The following is a 20,471-nucleotide window of genomic DNA, read 5'->3' on the forward strand; positions in this document are numbered from 1 at the left end:
ACATGTCGGTGAAAGGTCAGAGCCTGGCGTGAGGGAAGCAGGGGTCATGCCAGAGGTCAAAGTTCACATTCTTGGAATGCATGAAGGCTTGGTTTTGGGCTGCTTTAGTTTAGCGTTGTCTGAAGCCCCGTTTGCAGACTATTAACGTGGATCACACAGAGTCTGTCAGGGCAGTGCGACCACAGTCTGACTGCAGGGTTAAAAAGTCAAAGGTCGAATGTCAGGGAGAGTTTGCCAAAAAATATTAGATTGTTATGAAAACTAAACCGGCTTTCAACTTTTTTTTAATTTTAAAAGACAGATTCAGCCCTATTTTGTTGTGACAGGCCAATTGGCATCCCTAAAGGTTTAAGTAGAACAGTCCCATTACAACAGGGGCTACAGTCCCAGTACAGCGGACCAGTTCTGTTACAACAGGGGCTACAGTCCCAGTACAGCGGACCAGTTCTGTTACAACAGGGGCTACAGTCCCAGTACAGCGGACCAGTTCTGTTACAACAGGGGCTACAGTCCCAGAACAGTAGAACAGTTTCAATACAGCACTGACTATGAAAGGAAACTGCACATCAGTTAGGACATGCTCAGATTGACATTCAGGCTCCTGTGTCCACAGGACTGCACCACTCCCTCTCCTTAAATCCCACTCTCCGTTCCAGGCTCTCCCCCCGACCCTCTGTCTCCGTCTCTCCTGAGGAATTAGGGAATGAAGCAGCAGGACGGAGCAGCTGTTATGCCACACTGTCCCTCTCAAACCCTGGCAGGCGTGCAGTATGAACAGCAGGCATTCAAACTAATCGGCAGCGCTGGGGATCAGCAGCAAGGGGCCTTCATGCGAGACACATGCCCTCACACACAGCAGATTCTGCTACAGGCCTTTCACACCTGTGACCTCAGCTTTCCGCCCGATGATGTCAAGGTCACCCAGTTGACCTCGCGCCCCAGTACGTCTCACTGCCTGCGTCCGGCTTCGCAGAGGCTCAGCAGCTCAAACAGGGGGTCTGTCCAGCCTGAGGGTTAGACCCACCCCGGCTACGCCAAGCCACCCACAGGGTGGAAAACAAGGCTGAGACATGACAGAGTCCCGCCGCGTCAGGGAGCTAGGGTGTGTGTGACATAAAAACAAGCACAAAACAGAGCACACTCCAACACCAGCTTTTATCAGGCCAAGTCGGGCGGTGCTCTTTCAGCAGGGCCTGATGTGGACGCTTGTGAGAGCACAGCCGAGCAATGGTGGGAATTCTCTTCGCAGGCCCGCCTGAGCGGCAGACGGCACTGGTGGATTCCGGCACGCAAGAGCCGGGCTTGTGGTTCCGACTTCTTCGAAGCTAGGGGTACCGAGCCTCTCCCCGATCCAAGCACGGCGCACAGCTGTCTCCGCCTGTCCCCACCGCCCACCCCAGCCGTGCCGCCGCTGGACGAGTCCGTGGCCAAAGCCCAGCTAGCGCCCCCCCCACCCCCCACCGCAGTGACCCGCCAGGCCCACGATGCTCGGGCGGCCCTTTCGGACCAGCGCCAGACACAAATCAATCCCAGGCGCGCAGGGCGCCCCTCGGTGACCCCTCGGTGACCCCTCGGGCGCTGTGAGGGGAGGTGATTGGGCTTCACTGCTGAGGTTTACAGAGCTGAATCCGGAGAGAGACATAAGATCAATCAATCAATCCTGAGGTGTGGATACAGATCAGAGACGGACACAGGGGATCAGAAAGCCTTCTCCTTGGACTTCTGCTGCTCCCAGAAATAAGTAGAGAGGCTCCAATCTGGCCTGTTGGAAAGTCAGCAGTCACCTGACCCAAGAGCCTCACCCAGCTGCTTCTGGATGGAAACCAGGCTATCGGTTTCAGCAACCTGGCTGGGCAGCTTGTTCCAGACTCCCACACCCCTTTGTGTAAAGACGTGCCCCCCCCCGTTGTCCATTTTAAATGCACCTCAGGTTTGTGTTTCACTGCCCGCTCTGGAGAAGCCCTGCCTGTGCGGATCGTGAACACGCGTACCGGGGGGGTCGTCACGCAAGAGCGCCGCTCCGGACGCCACCCCGCTCGTCTGCGCGACGACAGCGGGAGCCGCCGCCGCGCTCCCTCCACACCGCGGTCTCGTACCAGCTTCCCCGGCCTCGCTCCTCTCTCCTCTGCCCTGGGGCTCCGCAGCCACAGGCTCTCCTCCTGCACCCCAGGGCTCTAGATGGCGGAAACACCAGCTCTCACCCCCCCATTCCTCTGAGTCCGGCCAAAGGCGGCTACAAAGATCAAGCTGACTAACGAATAAAGTCACATCATCCCTCTTTTTTAAAAGCAGAAAGCGTGTCCAATTCCTCTTCCTCCCGGGGGCCTGGTGATCCCGGGACAGAGGGGGCAGGGGGGGCAGGGGTGGGAGTGAGGCTCCCTCTCCTCGTGACTGACCCCATCCCCGCCGGCGGAGCTGCAGCGCCTCGTCCGGTCTCGTGCCCGACAACGTCTCCATGACGACGCTGCCCTCAGGGGCACGAGCCGAGGTCACGTCACCGCCTCCCCGGGGCTGGAGCCCGCGACCCCGCAGAGCCCCGCTCGGGGGCGAGCACCGAGCCCCGAAACCCCGGCGCCTGGGCGGCGTCACTCAGCGGCACCCCCGCGCTGGACCCGTGACGGCACCCCACGCCCGTGGGCATCGCAGGCAGGAGCACTGCGGGCTGGAGGCGCTGTGACAGACGCGCTCACCTGCCCTGAAAGAGCAGCCGTACCGCAAACCTTAATACGCAATAACGACATTAGTTCCCAAAGTGCCATCCTTAATGGAACAAGTCATTCCAGTTTCACGACGCGCTGTCACGAGTGAAGCACGCCAGACAGTTACACCGCACGGCTCTGTACCCCTCTCCGCCGGGGACCAGCCGCGCAGTCCGTCTCGCACCTGAGCCGCACGGGCTGCTGCAGCCTCCGCTCTCCGGAAACCGCGCCACGCGCGTCGCGAGCCCCGGCGGCCAGCCTCGCGCGGTCCACGCGAAACCGTCCAGCTCGGGCGCGTGCTGCACCGGCCCGGAACGCGCGCGAGCGGTCCTCGAGCCTCTCTCTCTCTCTCTCTCTCTCTCTCGGAGGGGGGGGGGACTGCGAGCTCGTGCCGGTTAAAGACCCCCTCCATAGAGGGAGCCACCTTCAAAAAACCTACACCCCCCCCACCCCCACTCGGGGTATCCCTCCGGCCCCGGGTTCCAGGCACAGATGGTCAAGAGCGGCGAAGGTGGAAAAGAGGGGGCGAGAGATCTCGCTAAGATCCGGACCCCGAGACCACGACTACCCGCTGTGTCTTTGACAACCGCACCCCCCGACCCCCCCAGTCACCCCAAGTCCGTCTGAACACACGAACATCGCCGTCCCTGCGGGTGGGCGCGCAGCCCCCCTGCTGCAGCCGAGCGACCCCCCCCCCCCGCGGCGAGGCGGACGGACAGGTACCCCTCACCAGCCCGGGCCCGGGCGTCCGGAACCGGGCCGAGCCCAGACTGCGGCACCCGGCACCGGCCACGTTTCAGCCCTGCCGCTATCATTGGGGGGGGAGTTATTAATCACAGCACTTGTATTACGTCATTATTATCCCCACGAACCGCCAGTGGTCCAGCGCGCTGCGGAGACCCTCGGACCTGCCTCCGCCGACCCCCGGGCACGGAAATAACTGCCCCGAGCGCGCAGGAATGCGGTTTTATATATAGCCCGGCAGCAGTCGGCGGCAGGTATGCGGGCGATTCCGTTACTTGGGAGCCGACGCGGAAAACACCTCATCCTGCGGTACCTCGCCGTGGAAAGCGGGGCCAGGGCAGCAGGAGGCTGACAGAGCCTCTGCCCAGCACCGCCGTCCAGCTGCCCCGTGCACAAACACGGGGGCCAGTCCGCGGCCGCAGACCCCACAGTGCCCGCAGAGAGAGAGAGAGATCTTACCCCGCCGCGGGTCGCCTGCTGCCCCGGCTGCACGGTCTCAGTAATGTCCCCGGGCCGCTGGCAGCTCCCAGTAGTCCTCAGCCATGGTCCGGCAGGCTCCGACACGGCGCGGATATCCCCCCGACCTCCGGCTGCACCCGGGCCGCTGGTGTTTTTCGCGAACTGCGGCACAGCTGGTTTTCTGTTCTACCCCCTTTCCCTAAATCCCGGGAGCGGAGGGGGGAGACGGGAACAGCTGCGAGTCACAAAAACCTGGACTGAAACACACACGGGGGGGGTCTGCTCTCCGTACACCCCGACCGAAATATCCCACACCGTGCTTCACGTCCCGGGCTGCTGCGCTTCACCGGTTTTCCCGTTTTGATATCAGCGCTCACAAAACCCGTGCCCGGCTTGTAACTCGTCGATCACTGTGAGGTTTTCTCCCCCCCCGATCCCCAGACTGACACGTCCCCTCCCCCTCCTCTCCTCGTCGGTGCCCGGCGATGGTACGGCCCGAATTCCATTCAAGAAACCAGGGACGTACCATCTGGTGAGGGCGCAGAGGGGTAGGGGGGTGGGCGGTCGCGTCACTGGAGAATGCTGGAACAGCATCGTAATAATCTGCGTCACAGACGTAAGAATCCCGAACCCCGGTCTGGTGGAGAAGGAGCCGGGGTCACAACGAGCGATTTCACGTGTCCAGAAAACAGGGGGCCGAACCCGAGCTCTGTTGCCCCCCCCCCCACCTCCTCTCCAAGCCCATAATTAAAAATTTCGGGGGCTCCTCATCTGACGGAGAGCGAACTTTGCGCTGTACGTAAAGACCCGGAGTTTAAACAGAGACGGCTTGAAGTTGGAAACAAAATAGTATTTCATGCGTAAATCAGACCTAGGCTGACGGCAGATGCGGACTAGGACGGCTGTTGGATTTTTTTTGCACTGTTACGGCGATGGCTTATCTAAGGAATCGTGGTAGCGAGATGTACGACAGTTCCCCTACATATTTCACACCGCGAAACTCCGTCACTCGAAGATGCACACCGTCGGGCAGCGCTATTCCGAGCTCATACTGACCACACTGTCGTTAGTCTCCAAGATCCGGGCTGCAGCTCAACACCCGTCTTCCTTAATGATTATCGGAACCTGTTCTAATACTGAAGAGAAAAACCTGGTGATCTCGTTGCCTCCAATATAACGATGCCTTCACTTGCGATTCGGAACCGAGCACATCGAAAGATCCGTTGCCTCAGCTCGGACAGGGTTTAAAACGCCAAGGCCATTAAAAACAAAAACTCGTCGCGGAGCTGTCACGCCCTCAGTGAGCTCCGCAAACGCTTTTTATACTTTTATAGATCAAGCACAGATCGAGGGAGAGACGTTAAAGAGATTATTTAAGGGCAGATCTCAGTTATTTAAATGCGCCCCGCACAACCGAAAAAGTTAGGGGACGTTACCTCCGGCTGCTTCAGGAGAATGAGACCCTTTCTGAGAGCCAGCAGTAACGTTTTGAGAAGGAAATGTTACTCGGTTGTCGCATTGGACGATTTTCATTTTCTAATCTCCCGTGTAAGACGGTGGGTTTTTTTTTTGCTTTTAATAGAGACAACTGCTGTGAAAAAAAAAGAGGTAAATATTGAAGTTGGACTTTCCTGTGGAGTTAATCGGCCGGAGTGAGAAGCCGCAGCCTGCAGTCACGCTGTCCCTCGCAGACGAGCGATTCTGCACTTTTTTTCCGCTCAGACGTAACGTCGAGCGAAGCAAAACGGGTAAACGCGTATGAAACACAGCGCCCGAATCGCATGTATGGATATTGTAGGGCTCTGGGGTTCACGTGGGTATGCCCCCCACCGCTGGGGACTCGAACCCGGCTCTCCGGCGTCACTCAACAGGGACCGCAGCCGTCGGGCTGAGGGGAGATCTCCCTTTAGCTCAACTGGCCTGTTGAGTGATGCTGGAGGCCCGGGTTCAAGTCCCCTACGGTGGGGGGGTTGACCTGAGGCGGCGAGGGCGCATACCCCCGTGAACCCGAGAGCGCTACAATATTAACCGCACTCGACACCTGTGGCTGCCTGGAAGTGTAGCTTTTTGTGGACAAGCAGCTTGGAACGCGACCGCGTCCACTCAGCGTGCCAGCACGGGTGGGGATGTCGACCGGGGCGCCTGCCTCAGCCACGCAGGTGGAGGGCTTCAGAGAGCAGGTTGACGAGGAAGAGAATCTACAGAACCAAAACTTCTATTGCAGACAAACGGGATTTTCCTACAAGTACTAATTCAGTTCGAACGTCTAGGGTATGTAAACGAATGCTTGCCCCCAAAGCACAACAGATAGATGCTTCATTGATCCAGTGAGGGAAATTGCAGTGCAACAGCAGCTTAACACAGTCAACACAGCCACAGTGTAACGAAATGATACAATAATACAACAATACAACAGAGAAGTGCAGTAGAAGTAAAAAATGGATTATACAGAGTTGCTCGCAGTACAAAATATACAAAAGGAGACCTGAAAGTACTGTACACAGCAAGATTTATTGCACATTATTAATACATTGCACAAATCCCCAGCTTATATTGCACATATAACAGTTGTAAACAGGAAAAAAAAACAGATGTAAGCAGAGTTTTATGTTCAGTCCAAAAGCAGGTCAATGTTGCCCCTGCCCAGACACACAGTGGATGCGTTGTACATGCTTATGGCAGAAGGCAAGAAGGACCTCCTGTAGCGCCCCCTGTCCCACCGTGGTGGGATCAGCCTATTGCTGAACGTGCTCTTGAACAATTTTTGTGCTCTCACGACATTTCCTTATCAGTGCGTTTAAACTGCCCTATAATGACCGCTCATATCCAGTTGGGTCTGGGGGTTCCCTCCTATATGCAAGTTGCAATTGATTAATTCATAGATGCGATTGATTCATTATTCAATACGCATCTCTCATCTCATCTTTCTTTACGAAGATGGCTCCTCCTCTCCTGCTCAGGAGAGGACAGTTAAGATCTGACTAAACCCAGCCCTGGAGATTCTCTACAGGAGCGCTCACACTGAACACAGCCCGATCCACCACAGCAGCTGTGCTCATTCTGGGAAGCAGAGTGGAAAAGCGCGGAGCAGACGTGCGTGCATCAATCACTTGGGAAAAGGCCATTTAGGGGACAAATTAAAAAGTGCCGAATGACATGGAAACTGGCACACCGAGCTGTGAATTTTGAACAAGCACTCCCAACGTTATACAGAAAAAATAAGAAAAAACATGTCTGTCAGGTAGCTCTGCGATTTTCCCAAAGGGTAAAAGAGCACATTTAATATCTCCAGTGCTGCAGATGAAACAAGGCAGGGTACCTCACAAGCACTTGCTCCTCTGTGTGTGTGTACACTTCACAAGCATTTTTTACTCTGTTTGTGTTCTCACAAGTGCTTGTTCCTCTGTGTGTGCGTGCTCACAAGCCCTTGTTCCTCTGTGTGTGTGCTCACAAGTGCTTGTTCCTCTGTGTGTGTGTGTGCTCACAAGCCCTTGTTCCTCTGTGTGTGTGCTCACAAGTGCTTGTTCCTCTGTGTGTGTGTGCTCACAAGCCCTTGTTCCTCTGTGTGTGTGCTCACAAGCCCTTGTTGCTCTGTATGTGCACTCATAAGCACTTGTTCCTCTGTGCGTGTGGTGATGAGATTGCAGGTGACTGGCGCAGTAGGGCAGTGCGCTGTGTGCCCAGAGCCTGGGGGCGCTCACAGAAGGGAAAGGTCACTCTGTCAGAGCTGGCACAGGATGAACAGCACGCAGAGACTCCGCATCAGGGCTCCTCTTCGTCCGTGTGTTTCTCGCCGGCCTGCTGGCTTCAATACTCAAGCGATTGTCGAGTGTGAAACATTAGCAAAATGTGGAAGAAGTGTAAAAAAAGAAGCCTTCAGAGGAAGGGTCCTAAACTCACCACATCCTAATACACATTTACCAGGGCAGACCGTGATCTTGCTGTGATGGACTGTGGTAAACGCTCCCACAATGTAGTTCTTTTCCAGCTGAATCTCCAGCCAGCTGTGAGTGAATCCCTGCACATTTCACAGCTTCTTTTATTCCTGCTCTACCTGATTTTAAATCTCTCTTCAGCCCTCACTGGGCCTCTTCACAAGTGTGTAAAAGGAAGGAAACACAAACCAGAGGATAAAAGCAGAAAACCTCAGGGAAGCGCACTTACAAATGAGTACAGGAGGCACGTCCTTACACAGAGAGTTGCGGGGTTCAGAAACGAGTGGCCCAGCTGTGGTGTGGAAGCTGGGATTCCCAGAGATGCTTCCAGAACAGTCTGTATGAGATCTTTGGCCCAGTTAGCTATTAACATTCACGGGAGTAAGATGTGCTGAATGGATCTCTCTAGGTAATAACCCCTATCTTCTTAATCTTTCGAATCTCTGAGTTTGCACAGATCTGGGCTTCACTTCTAAAGAAGGTATTACCTGTTGGCCATACCACTTACGTTAAGACGGATATTCTCCCTGGATATCTTTGTCTCTTCCACTGCAGTGAGCTCCTGCAATCACATGACTGGCCTTACAGACACCCGTCAGCACAGCCCTTTACGCCTGGCACCAGAACAGCGGCTCTCCTAATGACGCCATCACACGGAGAGTTCAACAGCGCCACATACCCGAAAATACAAACATACAAACAGCCAACGAAGAAATGTTCTTAAGAGCACTTCAAGAACCGGCCACCAGAGGGAGTTAAGGCTCTGTCGCACTTTCTTTTGTTGCGCCCCCTGGTGGCCGTTCCCAGCAGTGCTCATAAGAACTTGTCTTCATTGGGCGTATTTGTATACCTGTATAAACCTATTGCTCCAAAGTACAGCTTGTCAAACATGGATTTGAATCAGGCTGCGAGCTGGGTGAGCGCCCTGTGTTTGTGCTTGTGCCTGTGTGGGAGGGCCTGGGCTACACTGCGTGTCAGGAAAGGGAAAGAGGGAGGGCAGGAGGTGGGGAGGAGAGACAGGGATTATTACACAATTGGATCAAGCAGGATTAACACACAGCTCTTATAAATACTCAGCTTCTGCTCTATCACACGCTCCCTCTCTCTCCGTCTGCTCGCTACTAGCCTGTCCACCAGCCTGGCAGGCTGTCCCCTTCTTAACCCTTTGACCCTGCCTGCCCATCCTGCAGCATCCACTGACCTCTGAGCGCTCTGCTTCCTCACTTCCTGAACAGCTCAGATTTGGACTTCAGACCTTCACTTCGAGATCAATTAAAACAGCAGGACGCGACAGGAGCGCAGCTGAGACTCAGAAGCAAGACGAGACGTTTGCAGGCAGGCTGAGAAAAGCTGGAGATTCTCCTGTGCAGAAACGTGGACTCCCAGCACGTGTGTGTGTGTGTGTGTGTCTGTGTGTGTGTGTGTGTGTGTGTCTGTGTGTCTGTGTGTCTGTGCTTGTCACAGTCAGGCCCTCTGAGCCCAGCTTTCAAAACTCAGCCCTACCACCTCCCATTCCTCCCCCCAGGAAAGCATGAAACTCAAGTATTGTTGAGCTGGGAGCTGGAGGCTGGAGGTGGAGGTGGGGGTGGGGGGTGGCTGAAAGAGCGCGAGTGAGAGAGAGAGAGAGAGTGGGGGGGGGGGGGGAGAGGGAGAGAAGGACTTAGTCGGTGAGACAGGCGACGAGAGACTAAAGATCCTGCCTGCCCGCCTGCCTGCAGCTGCGGTTTAAAGTAAGACCTGTTTTGGGGGAAACCCTCTCTTGCTTGTTCTAGAGAGTAGCCTGGCTGTCATCGGTGCAGGGGCTGCTCTGGTGCGTGCTGTGTGTGTGTGCTCGGGGGAATAGGGCACGTCTGGCGATTGCAAACTCCTTTTAAAACCAAAGCTGTGTTTCGGAACCACTTTGGCTGCCGGGGTTTGGGGTGGCTGGTGAGAGACTGGGAGACTGTGCAGCGCTTCCAGAGCCAGAGAAACTCCACAGGTAGCAGGAGGACAGCTGCTGTGGTGCAGCCCTGCTGCCTGGCGGGCCGGAGAGGCTCCCCTGAGCACAGCGGTGCAGGTCTGTGTGGGTGCAGGGTGTGCCAGGGAGCTGGGGCTGATCGTGAACAGAGACAAATATTTATTACGGCTTTCAGAAAGGGTCACCGTATTTTGAGTCTTGCCTGTTTCCATCCCGTAAGGAGTCAGGAAACCAGACATGAATTCCAGCTGGGAAGATCCTAAAAGGATTGACGGCACGGGCTCCGTGTTTGCCTGGACAAAAGTTTTCTCATAAACTATGGGAGAGGGAGCAGGTTGAACAAACAGGATCACGATCTGTGGGAGCAGGCGAGAGAGAGGAGGAATTAACCCTTAGCTCATTCCTGTTTCTGGACACCTTTTGTTCAGGCAAAGCTGAACTGCTGACAGCAGGTCCGGTGGTGTGAGCAGCTCATTAGACCCCTGCGGTTGATCAAGAGGAGCATGCGTGTGGAACCTGAGCAGCCAGAGCCTCAGCAGGATGTGCTGTGTAATAGTAATAATAATAATAAAAAAAAACATTATTTTATATAGCACCTTTAAAGGTGGCTTCTCAAAGCACTTTACAGAATGACGACAACAATAAATAAAAAGTATACAATTACAATACACAGAGGAGACCATGGGTGGTGATACTAAGTATAGTAGGAGCAGAGGGGTGAAGAATGGAACCAGTTCAGTAAAGGCTCGTCTAAATGTTTTGAGTCTGGGTTTGAAGGAGTTTAGAGAAGGTGACTCTCTGATATCCTTGGGGAGAGAGTTCCACAACTTGGGGGCATAACAGGAGAAGGGCTTGGGGGACAGTTAGAAGAGGGAAGGTTGCGAGGTGGGGAGTAGTGCGATAGTAGACAGGTACTGATGTGCCAAGCCATGCAGAGCCTTATACAGTAGGTGAGCATGAGGATTTTAAAGTCCACATGGAATTTGACAGGAAGCCAGTGCAAGGACTCCAGGATAGGAGTCATGTGAACACTTGCACTAGACCTGTTCAGGATTCTGGCTGCTGAATTTTGAACATACTGTGGTTTGTTCCATGTAGATTTAGACACCCCAGGGAGTAGAGCATTACAGTAGTCAACTCGGGAAAACACAAAGGTGTTGATGAGCTTTGATCAAATAGTGTCTTTTCTGCTAGTGTCTGCCCATCACAGATGAGAAAGACGCCTGAGGTCACATGTGCACACAGGGCTGCTGCCTTCAGTGGGCAGATGGTGGCACCAGGGCATAGACTCAGGCTGCACAGCTGTTTGGATGGCTTCATTTTTAATGAGCACAAACCACAAGTGCCAGAGATACAGCACAGGTCGAAAACAGGGAGGAAATTGGGTGTGATCTCTCATTTCATCTTGACTACAGTCACCACAAATTTACTCCATATAGAATAACAAGGCAGCAGCTGCCTGTGCATATAAGATCACTTTATTAGCCATACACAGTTTCTTGCAGGAGGAATTTGTCTTTTCACAGACCCCAGCTTGCTCTCCATGAGACACACAGACAGGGAGAGAAGCTTGCGGTCAGAGCGCAGAGTCAGCCATTTATACGGGCGTCCCTGGAGCAGCTGGGGTTAAGGGCCTTGCTCAGGGGCCCAACGGAGTAGGATTCCTCTGCCGGCTGCAGGATGTGAGCCAGCAACCTTCCAGCCACAGGCGCAGATCCTGAGCCACAGAGCCAGCGCTCCGCCCCATGAACTGTCTGAACGTACAACTGGTGAAACCTGAATTGCGGTGAATTGAAATTTGTTTCTGTCCAAACCTGTTCCACCTTTTTCTCATCCTGCCCTCAAATTCCTGCTCTCTGTGTTCCATTCCACCTTGTCCCACAGTGTAGTGTAGTCTGTTATCTCTGACTGCTGTGTGGTAGATCTTTAATTAAACACCCCCCCTGCTCGTCCTGGGTCACCTAATATACTGTACCTGCAAACAAGAGAACTGTTACACAATAACTCAGCCGTGCTGTTGTTAGGAACGACGCCTCTGTGTCTGCGTCTGTCGGTGTGTCGCAGGAAAGCAGCGCAGTGTGTCCCTGGATGTGTGTGTGTGCGTGTTCGTCTGTCCAGAATTGTTACTACAGACTTTTCAGCATCCCAGGGAAGAATCAATTGTTGTGTCTAACCCAGCTACCTTGAGAGACACATTCATGTACACTGACACACATTGTTTAGAAACGAGTAATGTGTTTGGACTGTGTAAAGACATTCTTCTCAGGCTTGTTGAGATATACTGGGCCGATGATTATACTGGGGACTTAATCACGGGGGTATTTTTATAGTAAACAGGAAGCACGTCTCACTTCTGTAATTTCATGGTTGCATTTTCTCCAGTTACAAGGACCAAACCTTGCTGGCTCCCTCGCTATCAAAACACGCCCGTTTCCGGAAGCTGGGCTAAGTTTCAATCCTGCCCCGCAGGTCGTGCCCGGAGTTTATACACCGGGACACGGCGTCTCCGCACAGGGCAGCACGTCCCTGGGATCGTGCTGCAGCTGGCAGGAATGACACCTGAGCTGAGCCAGTGTTCCCAGCTACAGGAGCTGAGAGACAGGGTCCAGGAGATGGTGCCGGTTTCAATTCTTCAACAGCAGGCTGTCCTGGGCCTGTCTCTCCAATCAGGGCTCTGTACTGGGCCTGTCTCTCCAATCAGGGCTCTGTACTGGCCTGTCTCTCTGCTGCAGCGCTCTGTACTGGGCCTGTCTCTCCAATCAGGGCTCTATACTGGGCCTGTCTCTCCACTGCAGTGCTCTGTACTGGGCCTGTCTCTCCAATTAGGGCTCTGTACTGGGCCTGTCTCTCCAATCAGGGCTCTGTACTGGGCCTGTCTCTCCACTGCAGCGCTCTGTACTTGGCCTGTCTCTCCAATCAGGGCTCTGTACTGGGCCTGTCTCTCTAATCAGGGCTCTGTACTGCAGCAACAGAGAGTGAGAAACAGAGAGCTAGACTTGGAGACGTTTGATGGGAGACTTTGTGTGAACATGAGACCATATGGGAGAGTGTGCAGGTGTGAGAGTGGGACACTGTGGGAGTGACACAGTATGAGAGTGACATGCTGTGGGAGTGAGAGTGAGTGTGGGAAAGAGAGTGAGACATTATTCGCCTGCACTCATTTTGTACTCCTTTTTCTGATTCAGTAACATCACAGTGATGACAGGTGTAGGTCCCGTTGTGCAGCTGTTTGATCCAGATGCTGGGTCGTCCCAGCTTGCTGCCTTAGTCTGAGTATACATGCGTAATCGTGCGTCAGACATGGAACTCTTGTTAAATATACATGCTTATGATTCTTCAGTAAGCTGCACAATTTGTGCCGAATGTGAAACAAGAAAAGGGTCGAACCACTGTGCACCAGGAGCCTGATCTGTGCTGGGAGTTTGCCTGTGCTATGTAGATGTGCGGAACATTCAGAAAAACAGGCTCCACTCCCCCTCCATCTCCATCGCTTTGCTCTTTTGTGCAGTGCTAATGAAATGCGTGTTTAATATAATAACAGACAAAACACCGCATCTACCTCCTCTTCCTGTGATCTCCAAAACACTTCACATCACCAGCCTCCCCTCCGCCTGTCTCTCCCCCCCCCCCGATCTCTCCCTGTCTCCTGCCTGGTTCCCCCCGTCTTCCTCTCTCTCCAGGCACCTACACCTCTCTTCCTCCTCGTTCTCCCTCAGCCCCTCCTCCCCCCGTCGCGCTCGCCAGGGCAAGAAGGGCTCAGTCTCTAAGGGAGCCTTTGTGTCACAGAGCTCTCAGCAGAGCGGGGAGAGGAAGAGGAGAGGGAGAGAGAGGAGAGGAAGAGGAGAGGGAGAGAGAGGAGAGGAAGAGGAGAGGGAGAGAGAGGAGAGAGAAGAGAGGAAGAGGAGAGGGAGAGAGAGGAGAGGAAGAGGAGAGGGAGGAGAGGGAGAGAGAGGAGAGAGAGGAGAGGAAGAGGAGAGGGAGAGAGAGGAGAGTAAGAGGAGAGAGAGAGGAGAGGAAGAGGAGAGGGAGAGAGAGAAGAGGAGAGAGAGGAGAGGGAGAGAGAGGAGAGGAAGAGGAGAGAGAGGAGAGGAAGAGGAGAGAGAGAGGAGAGGAAGAGGAGAGGGAGAGAGAGAAGAGGAGAGAGAGGAGAGGGAGAGAGAGGAGAGGAAGAGGAGAGAGAGGGAAGGGAGAGAGAGGAGAGGAAGAGGGGAGGGAGAGAGAGGAGAGGAAGAGGAGAGGGAGAGGGGAGGAAGAGGGGAGGGAGAGGGGAGGGAGAGAGAAGAGAGGAAGAGGAGAGGGAGAGGGGAGGGAGAGAGAGGAGAGGAAAAGGGGAGGGAGAGGGAGATGATCCAAGGCAGAGAGGGGAGAAAGAAAGAGAGAGAGGAGGAGGGGCGAGAGGGGAAGGGAATCCAAAAGACTATTGAACTGCTGCAGGGAGAGCAGCCAGCACTCTCCCGTTCTCTTTTCAAGGAGGAGAGAGAGGGGAAGGAAAGAAAGAGGAGGCTTTGAGCGCAGTGAGGGGCTCTTGACAGCAGCAAGCTTGATGTGACCTGGAGCCCAGCAGTGCGGCAGGGCACACACCGCGGGCAGTGGCACCGAGCCCGGAGATCACAGCACACTGGCACGGGGCCTGGGCACAGCCAGTGCACTCCTGCCCGCCAGGCAGAGTGAGCCCCGCTGCCCGAGCCCTGAGCACAGCTTCGCCTTGACCGGCACAATACTGCGATTACAGAGGAATCGCAGCGCAGAGCTTTGGCAAACTTTTGGTTTATTTTTCGGTCTCAGTTGGTCTCATTCAGTTGCTTGCGAGTAAGTAAATAATGGATCAGAGGATCTCATCCAGTCATTTCGTGAAGGTAACCTGGGCATGGCTCTCCGCAACATGGGTGGGTAGCTTGGTCCATACATCCGCAACATGTTTCTGCAAAGAATTTCCTCCCTAAGTTAGTTTCTGGAGGTAAAAGTATGACAAGAGCAGTCAGCAATGCAAGGTCCTCCACAAAATGCAAACAAAACTCAAGGTTTTAAATTCCTCCATCAATCACCACAAATTCTCCTATGATCTTCTAAATTCTTTCCTACAATCTGTGTACAGAGTGTCCACCTCTGTCTCAGATATGGCCCAGTACAGAGTGTATCTCACTGGCTCGAGCTCATCAGCTGCTGTCTACCTGCACTTCTTGCACCAGGCCTGTCTGTAGGAGTGGATTTTGCTGGTTATGACTCTCCTCTCTCCCTCCTCAGATGTGGCTGTATGGTCTTTGCCTGGTTGGCGGGGGGCTGTCCCTGCTCTACGTGCTGTCCCGCTGGCTGATCCCAGCCCTGGTACAGTACAACGGGTCGCTGGCGTTGCTCTGGAACGACGCTATCCTGGAGCGGGCGCTGGACGTGCTGACCCGCTCGTCCCGGCCTCAGCGCATGCTGGCGCACGTGCAGCGGCACGCCGCGAGGGGGAACCCCCAGAGCGTCATCAACGCCATCGACTACTTCTGCCGGCACAAGGAATGGGCCATGAACGTGGGCGACGAGAAGGGTGAGCACTCGTACCCGTGTCCCCGAACTGCTCAGACACTCCGATCCCCCCTCCCCGGGGTGGAAGAGCTCCCACCGCGGCTCACCCGATACAAGCACGGGCCCGAGAGCAAGCTGAGCTCTGAAATCGCGGGTTCGAGCTGCAGTCGTGTCATTAGCTGAGCGTGACCAGGCTTCGTCCCATGGGCAACGCCTAGCTAACAGGGCAGGGGATCCCCTGGAGGGTAGGGTGGGATCAGCCAACTAGGGCTCTCTTGGCTCACAGAAGCACAGCGCCCCCTTCAGCCTCCCAGGATGTGCTGCCTGTGACATGTCAAAAGATGATTGGCTGAAAGGTGATGGGGGAGGAGGAGCCTGTCCTCACTCTCCCCTGTGTGCGGTGGCGGGGTTTGTTTTGGTGAACTGAGACATGAAAAACACACAGCTGGTGGTGCCAAATTCTGGGGATATAACAAAAATAGTTGGGAATTCAACATTTATTTAAACACATACAGAGATCCACAAGTAGATCACTTCAGCTCAGCTTTGTCCCCTGCTTTGGGATTAAGCTTAAACCTCTTTAGGACAGATTTCCAGTCCTGGCTCTGGGGACACCAGATCCACAACCTCACAGTTTTAGTTTCCTAGATTGAACTGCAGTAATGATGTGCTTGATAGGAACCCCTGCTGTAATATTTTTGGTAACATAATAAGGAACAAAAGTAGTTAAAATGCAACATCCAACACGATTAGGAACAATATCTTAAATGAATCCTATTATTAGATCAATCAAGGTTTAGTTATGTAACTGAGAGATCTCGCTTGACATAAAAAGTGTTGTGTGTCCCCAGAAACAGGGTTGAGAACCCCAATATAGGATACTTATACTTGAATTGCATCATATCCAGTGGGAGATGTACAGCGTTGAACTTTGCTCTAGCCTGAGGTGTGCAAACATGGTAAGTTTTCCAAACAATACAAGTCGAACAGAGAAACATTGTAGAGCCAGGAACGGGCTCCCCCCGGTGGTCATTCTGTGGTCCGCAGTGCCCCACGTCTGTCGGCCTGCAAAACGGTTTCCCAGGAAACTGAAAGAGCTGTTCTGGGGCAGAAAATGTCATGGAGTCAAACTGACCTCTTCCTGATGTCTGTTCCAGCTTTCCCACTGCCTTATTGTTGCACTTTTCTGCATTGCATGCTTGCCACATCTGAAAGTTGTTGCTAAGACTTTGTATTTTTTTAATAGCTGCACTTACAAGGCATTGCGTTAGTGAAACTACTGCAGGGCTATAGTGACAACCCGTGAGCAATCCCTGGGCTGAGACTGGCCACCCAGGATGATCATATTTTTAACTGGCTAATGATGCCCGTGTCACCCCCGGTCACCTCTCCAGCGTGATCTCAGCAGAAAGATCATACCATTCAGCTTGTCCTTGTGGGCAGGTCAGGTTGTACTAGAACCCACAACCTGGCAAAACCCCATTCAAACGGGGGAGGGACACATGCAGACTCCTCACACACAGACACAAGCAGCAGATGTCGAACCCAGGGCCCTGTAACTAACCGCCATGCTGCCTTCAGCCTGTAACTCCTGCACTCTCCACCTCCTTCAGCAGACTCCCTCCCTGCTGCTCTTCCTGAGCCTCTGCTTTCACCTGCAGACAGCCCATCCCCCCCCATTCCTCCTCCCCCTCCCTCTGCCCCGAGGTCTCGTCAGCCGATTCTGCCCTCAATAGGAAGTGAAGGGCTCCTGAAGTCTGCAGGGCCAATCAGATCTTCGCTTGACTGCACCCACACGCGCCGAGACACACACACGCCGCAATACCCGAGTAACTGCGGAATGGCTACAGACACACACACGCATACAGGACTGACCTCGGGACCCCTGTGTGTGCGTGTCCACTCCCCAGGTACCATCCTGGACTCGGTGGTGTGTGAGGTGAGCCCAGCAGCCGTGCTGGAGCTGGGCACTTACTGCGGCTACTCCACCATGCGGATCGCCCGGCTGCTGCCCCCCGGCGCCCGCCTGATCACCCTGGAGTTCAACCCTGCCTACGCCGCCGTGGCCCGCCAGGTCATCGCCTGGGCTGGCCTGGAGCACAAGGTAGCGCACCACAGCCCTCCCTCACACAGACACGCCGCCCAGCGGGGTTTATAGCATTCCCCATGCGGGAGAGCGAGACCACACAACTGCAATAACAGCTACTGGTTCTGTTCATGAGCCCAGTCTGGACTGCTCCAAAACCCAGAAGAGCCTGTGGCACTGCAGAACCAGGGCAGGGACTGCAGACCTACAGGCATTCAGACTTATATACAGTAGTGTTTTACAGTGAATGCTGCAGTGAACCCAGCTATGTTAAAGGTAACTTCCCCAAAAAAATATTGGGAGTTTCTCAATTTCCCTACAGTACTTGCTGTAGCTGTGGTATATAAATGTCAGCATTCCACATTAACGTCTACGTGAGGGCCTACTGTATATTCTTGATGCACAAGCCTGAACTTTAGAGACACTGCTGTGTAGGCGTCTGCTCTGTTCTGGGTTCTGTGTTGTCTTACAAATTATCTGTCAAGGAGGCTCATCTTAACATGACTGGGGTCTGTGGCACAGGTATAGAGCTCACACTCATTTTATATTCTAGGCTGAACGATGGTGCGGGTGTTGTTTTATCTGTGCATGGGTCACGTGCTCTGGGAGAGCTGTTGGCAGGTCAGGTCATTGCCCAGTCTGGCCGAAGCCTCATCCGTCCGCACCTCACTTACTTACCTTGCTCCAGATCAGAAATGTGCTTTGCAGGCAGGTAACAACTGGAACCCATTAACAAATAAAGAGACATGCGTATGATGAAAAAGAAAGTAATAAATATATATAAATACAGTAAAATACAGAATCAGTTGTGCAAAGTGAGCAGGTCAGTTGCTGTGGCAGTACAAGATGACCTGTTCTTTTAGCCCTGCGGAACACGAGTCCCCCTGAAGGTGTTTGCATGGTGCTGTCCGTCTGGCAGCGGGGGGACTTGTGCCGCTGGGCTGAGTGATGGACACTGGCTGTCGTCCAGGTGCAGCTGGTGGAGGGCTCCTCAGGTGACCTGATCCCGCAGATGCGAGAAAAGTTTGGGATCGACAGCTTCGACTTAGTCTTCCTGGACCACTGGAAAGACCAGTACCTGCCTGATACCAGACTGATGGAGGTACGTCAGCCCCCTGCACGGCGCAACGCACTTCGGTCAGCACCACTGACCAACCCACTGGACAGCAGCCACACTAGACTTCAGTCAGAACTACTGACCACTCTGCTGGACAATAGCCACACTAGACTTCAGTCAGAATTACGGGCCGCCCAACTGGACAACAGCCACACTAGACTTCAGTCTGAATCACTGACCACCCCACTGGACAACAGTCACACTAGACTTCAGTCCGAACCACTGACCGCCGGACAGGCGGTAGCGTGTGGACGTACAGCTGTGTGGAGGCCCCAGCGTGTCCATGTGGCACAGCTGTGACTGGCAGACCCTGGTGAATGAGTTCAGACACACCACCTCACTGAACCACCTGCTGCAACTCTGGTCAGCCCTGCTGGTCTGTGGGCTAGCAGGTATTCCAGTCTTTTCAGAGAGCAGTGTCCTGGGACAGTCCGAGGGGCAGCTGTCTCTCCTGGCTTCTGTGAGACAGCTGTCTAAACTAGGGGCTCCCAAACCAAGTTCTGGGGACCCCACACCTGCTAGCCCCTGTTCCACCTGATCACCCAATTAAATAATCGAACCCTAAGAATAGGTTTAATCTGAGCTCTGAGTTTCCAGATCAAAAAACAGGTCACCTTTTAACTTACTACTGTTCTTGAGTAGAAAGAAAACTCTTAACCTTTTCACTGGATAGATGAACTTGCAGAGGATCCAGGCAAGCTAACCTCAGATCAGGTAAGAATCCATGCGAGGAAAGAGCTCAGCTGCTTTGAAAGCTGGCAGCTCTGGGGATCCCCAGACCTGGACTGGGCACCCCTGTGCTACACTGGCTCATTCTGGCACCCTCAGTCCCCCCCAAGATCGGCATCCAGCTACTGCTTTATGTAGTGCTTTCTTGTCTTGTAAACCGCTCGAACCCTGGGCCACAGTGATCGCTTTAATCTGACCCCCCCCCCGCAGGAGCTGGGGCTGCTGCACAAGGGCTCCGTGCTGCTGGCGGACAACGTCATCTGCCCTGGGGCCCCCGAGTACCTGGCGTACGTGCGGAGCAGCCCCCACTACGACAGCCGCTACTTCAAGTCGCACCTGGAGTACACGCACGTCGAGGACGGGCTGGAGAAGTCCGTCTACCTGGGATAGCGGCACGCGCAGGGTCCGCTCGGTTGTGTTTTTTCCATTTTTAAGCTGTTTTTAAAAACGTGGAAACATGGGAGCGTACCTCTGGCCACAGGTCAGAGAGGAAGAGAAAAGTCTAGAGCTAGTCTGCCCCAGGATGCTCAATATTCCTTTTTCTGTATTATAATTAGAGAATTGTTTCCATTCTATTTAGCTACTGTACGCTGCTAATTGTTTTTACTACCTGCTATTCCACCTTCTCTCCCCTAGAGGGCAGAGCGCTCCGGCCTTAATGGTCAAGTGAGAGAAGTGGCCTGGCCCATTGTCCGGGGGGGTGGGGTGGGGGTATGCTCCCTGTGTGGACAGAGCAGTGGACTGATCTGCTCACAAACCACAATGCTGTTTTTGTAACAGGCTTTTGATGAGCCCCCATCGACTTTACTAAACATACGTGCTCATGTTAAAAATAAAAATTTGGTAACATTCTCACTGCCTGTGTTTCCTGACTTATTTGCCAATCCCCTTTCTTTCTGGGGCAGACCTGTCTGGATTGCTCACACTTCGGGTTGACCGATAATCTAACTACTACTGGCTTTAAAACTATCAACAGATTTATTTATATGTCTGTAAACTTTCGGGACTTCAAAGGCCCACCAGTAGAATAAGTCTGAATCTGGGCTTCTTAGAGGAGGATATCCAGTGAGCAGTAACTTTCATTGGCAGAATCAAGATGGACCTGTCCAGAGATGACCTCCCAAAATCCAGGTCTGAAAAATGACCTAAAATACACTGAAATATAACAATCTCAGACTAAACTCAGATTAACTCAATAGACTCTCCTGGACTTCTTTAAAGGAGTTTCAGTGAC

General features: G+C 53.6%; 2 protein-coding genes across 7 annotated transcripts in view; one reads left to right on the forward strand and one right to left on the reverse strand.

The window, feature by feature from the left end:
* The window catches only part of cdk16 (cyclin dependent kinase 16), a 29,979-nt gene extending 25,596 nt beyond the window's left edge, over positions 1-4,383 (reverse strand). For all 6 annotated transcript variants that reach the window (XR_016093884.1, XM_088929846.1, XM_088929832.1 and 3 more), the window contains exon 1: positions 3,903-4,383. The gene's annotated coding sequence lies outside the window, so the exon portion shown is untranslated. The remainder of the gene's footprint in view (positions 1-3,902) is intronic.
* Positions 4,384-9,422: 5,039 nt separating this feature from the next.
* Positions 9,423-20,098, forward strand: comta (catechol-O-methyltransferase a). Its single transcript, XM_088929859.1, has 5 exons — positions 9,423-9,567; positions 15,039-15,327; positions 17,216-17,409; positions 18,362-18,493; positions 19,448-20,098. Exons 2-5 carry the CDS (start codon positions 15,039-15,041, stop codon positions 19,625-19,627), a joined length of 795 nt encoding a protein of 264 aa, XP_088785985.1. The 5' UTR covers positions 9,423-9,567; the 3' UTR covers positions 19,628-20,098.
* Positions 20,099-20,471: the final 373 nt, after the last annotated feature.

This window comes from Atractosteus spatula, chromosome 2 (genome assembly GCF_055471065.1).
Source record: "Atractosteus spatula isolate fAtrSpa1 chromosome 2, fAtrSpa1.hap1, whole genome shotgun sequence".
Lineage (NCBI taxonomy): Eukaryota > Metazoa > Chordata > Actinopteri > Semionotiformes > Lepisosteidae > Atractosteus > Atractosteus spatula.

Coding starts and splice junctions, on each gene's coding strand:
- comta (XM_088929859.1), top strand. CDS start 15,039: ATGTGGCTGTATGGTCTTTGCCTGGTTGGCGGGGGGCTGTCCCTGCTC. Junction 15,328..17,215: donor GAACGTGGGCGACGAGAAGG/GTGAGCACTCGT, acceptor TCCACTCCCCAG/GTACCATCCTGGACTCGGTG. Junction 18,494..19,447: donor CTGATACCAGACTGATGGAG/GTACGTCAGCCC, acceptor CCCCCCCCGCAG/GAGCTGGGGCTGCTGCACAA.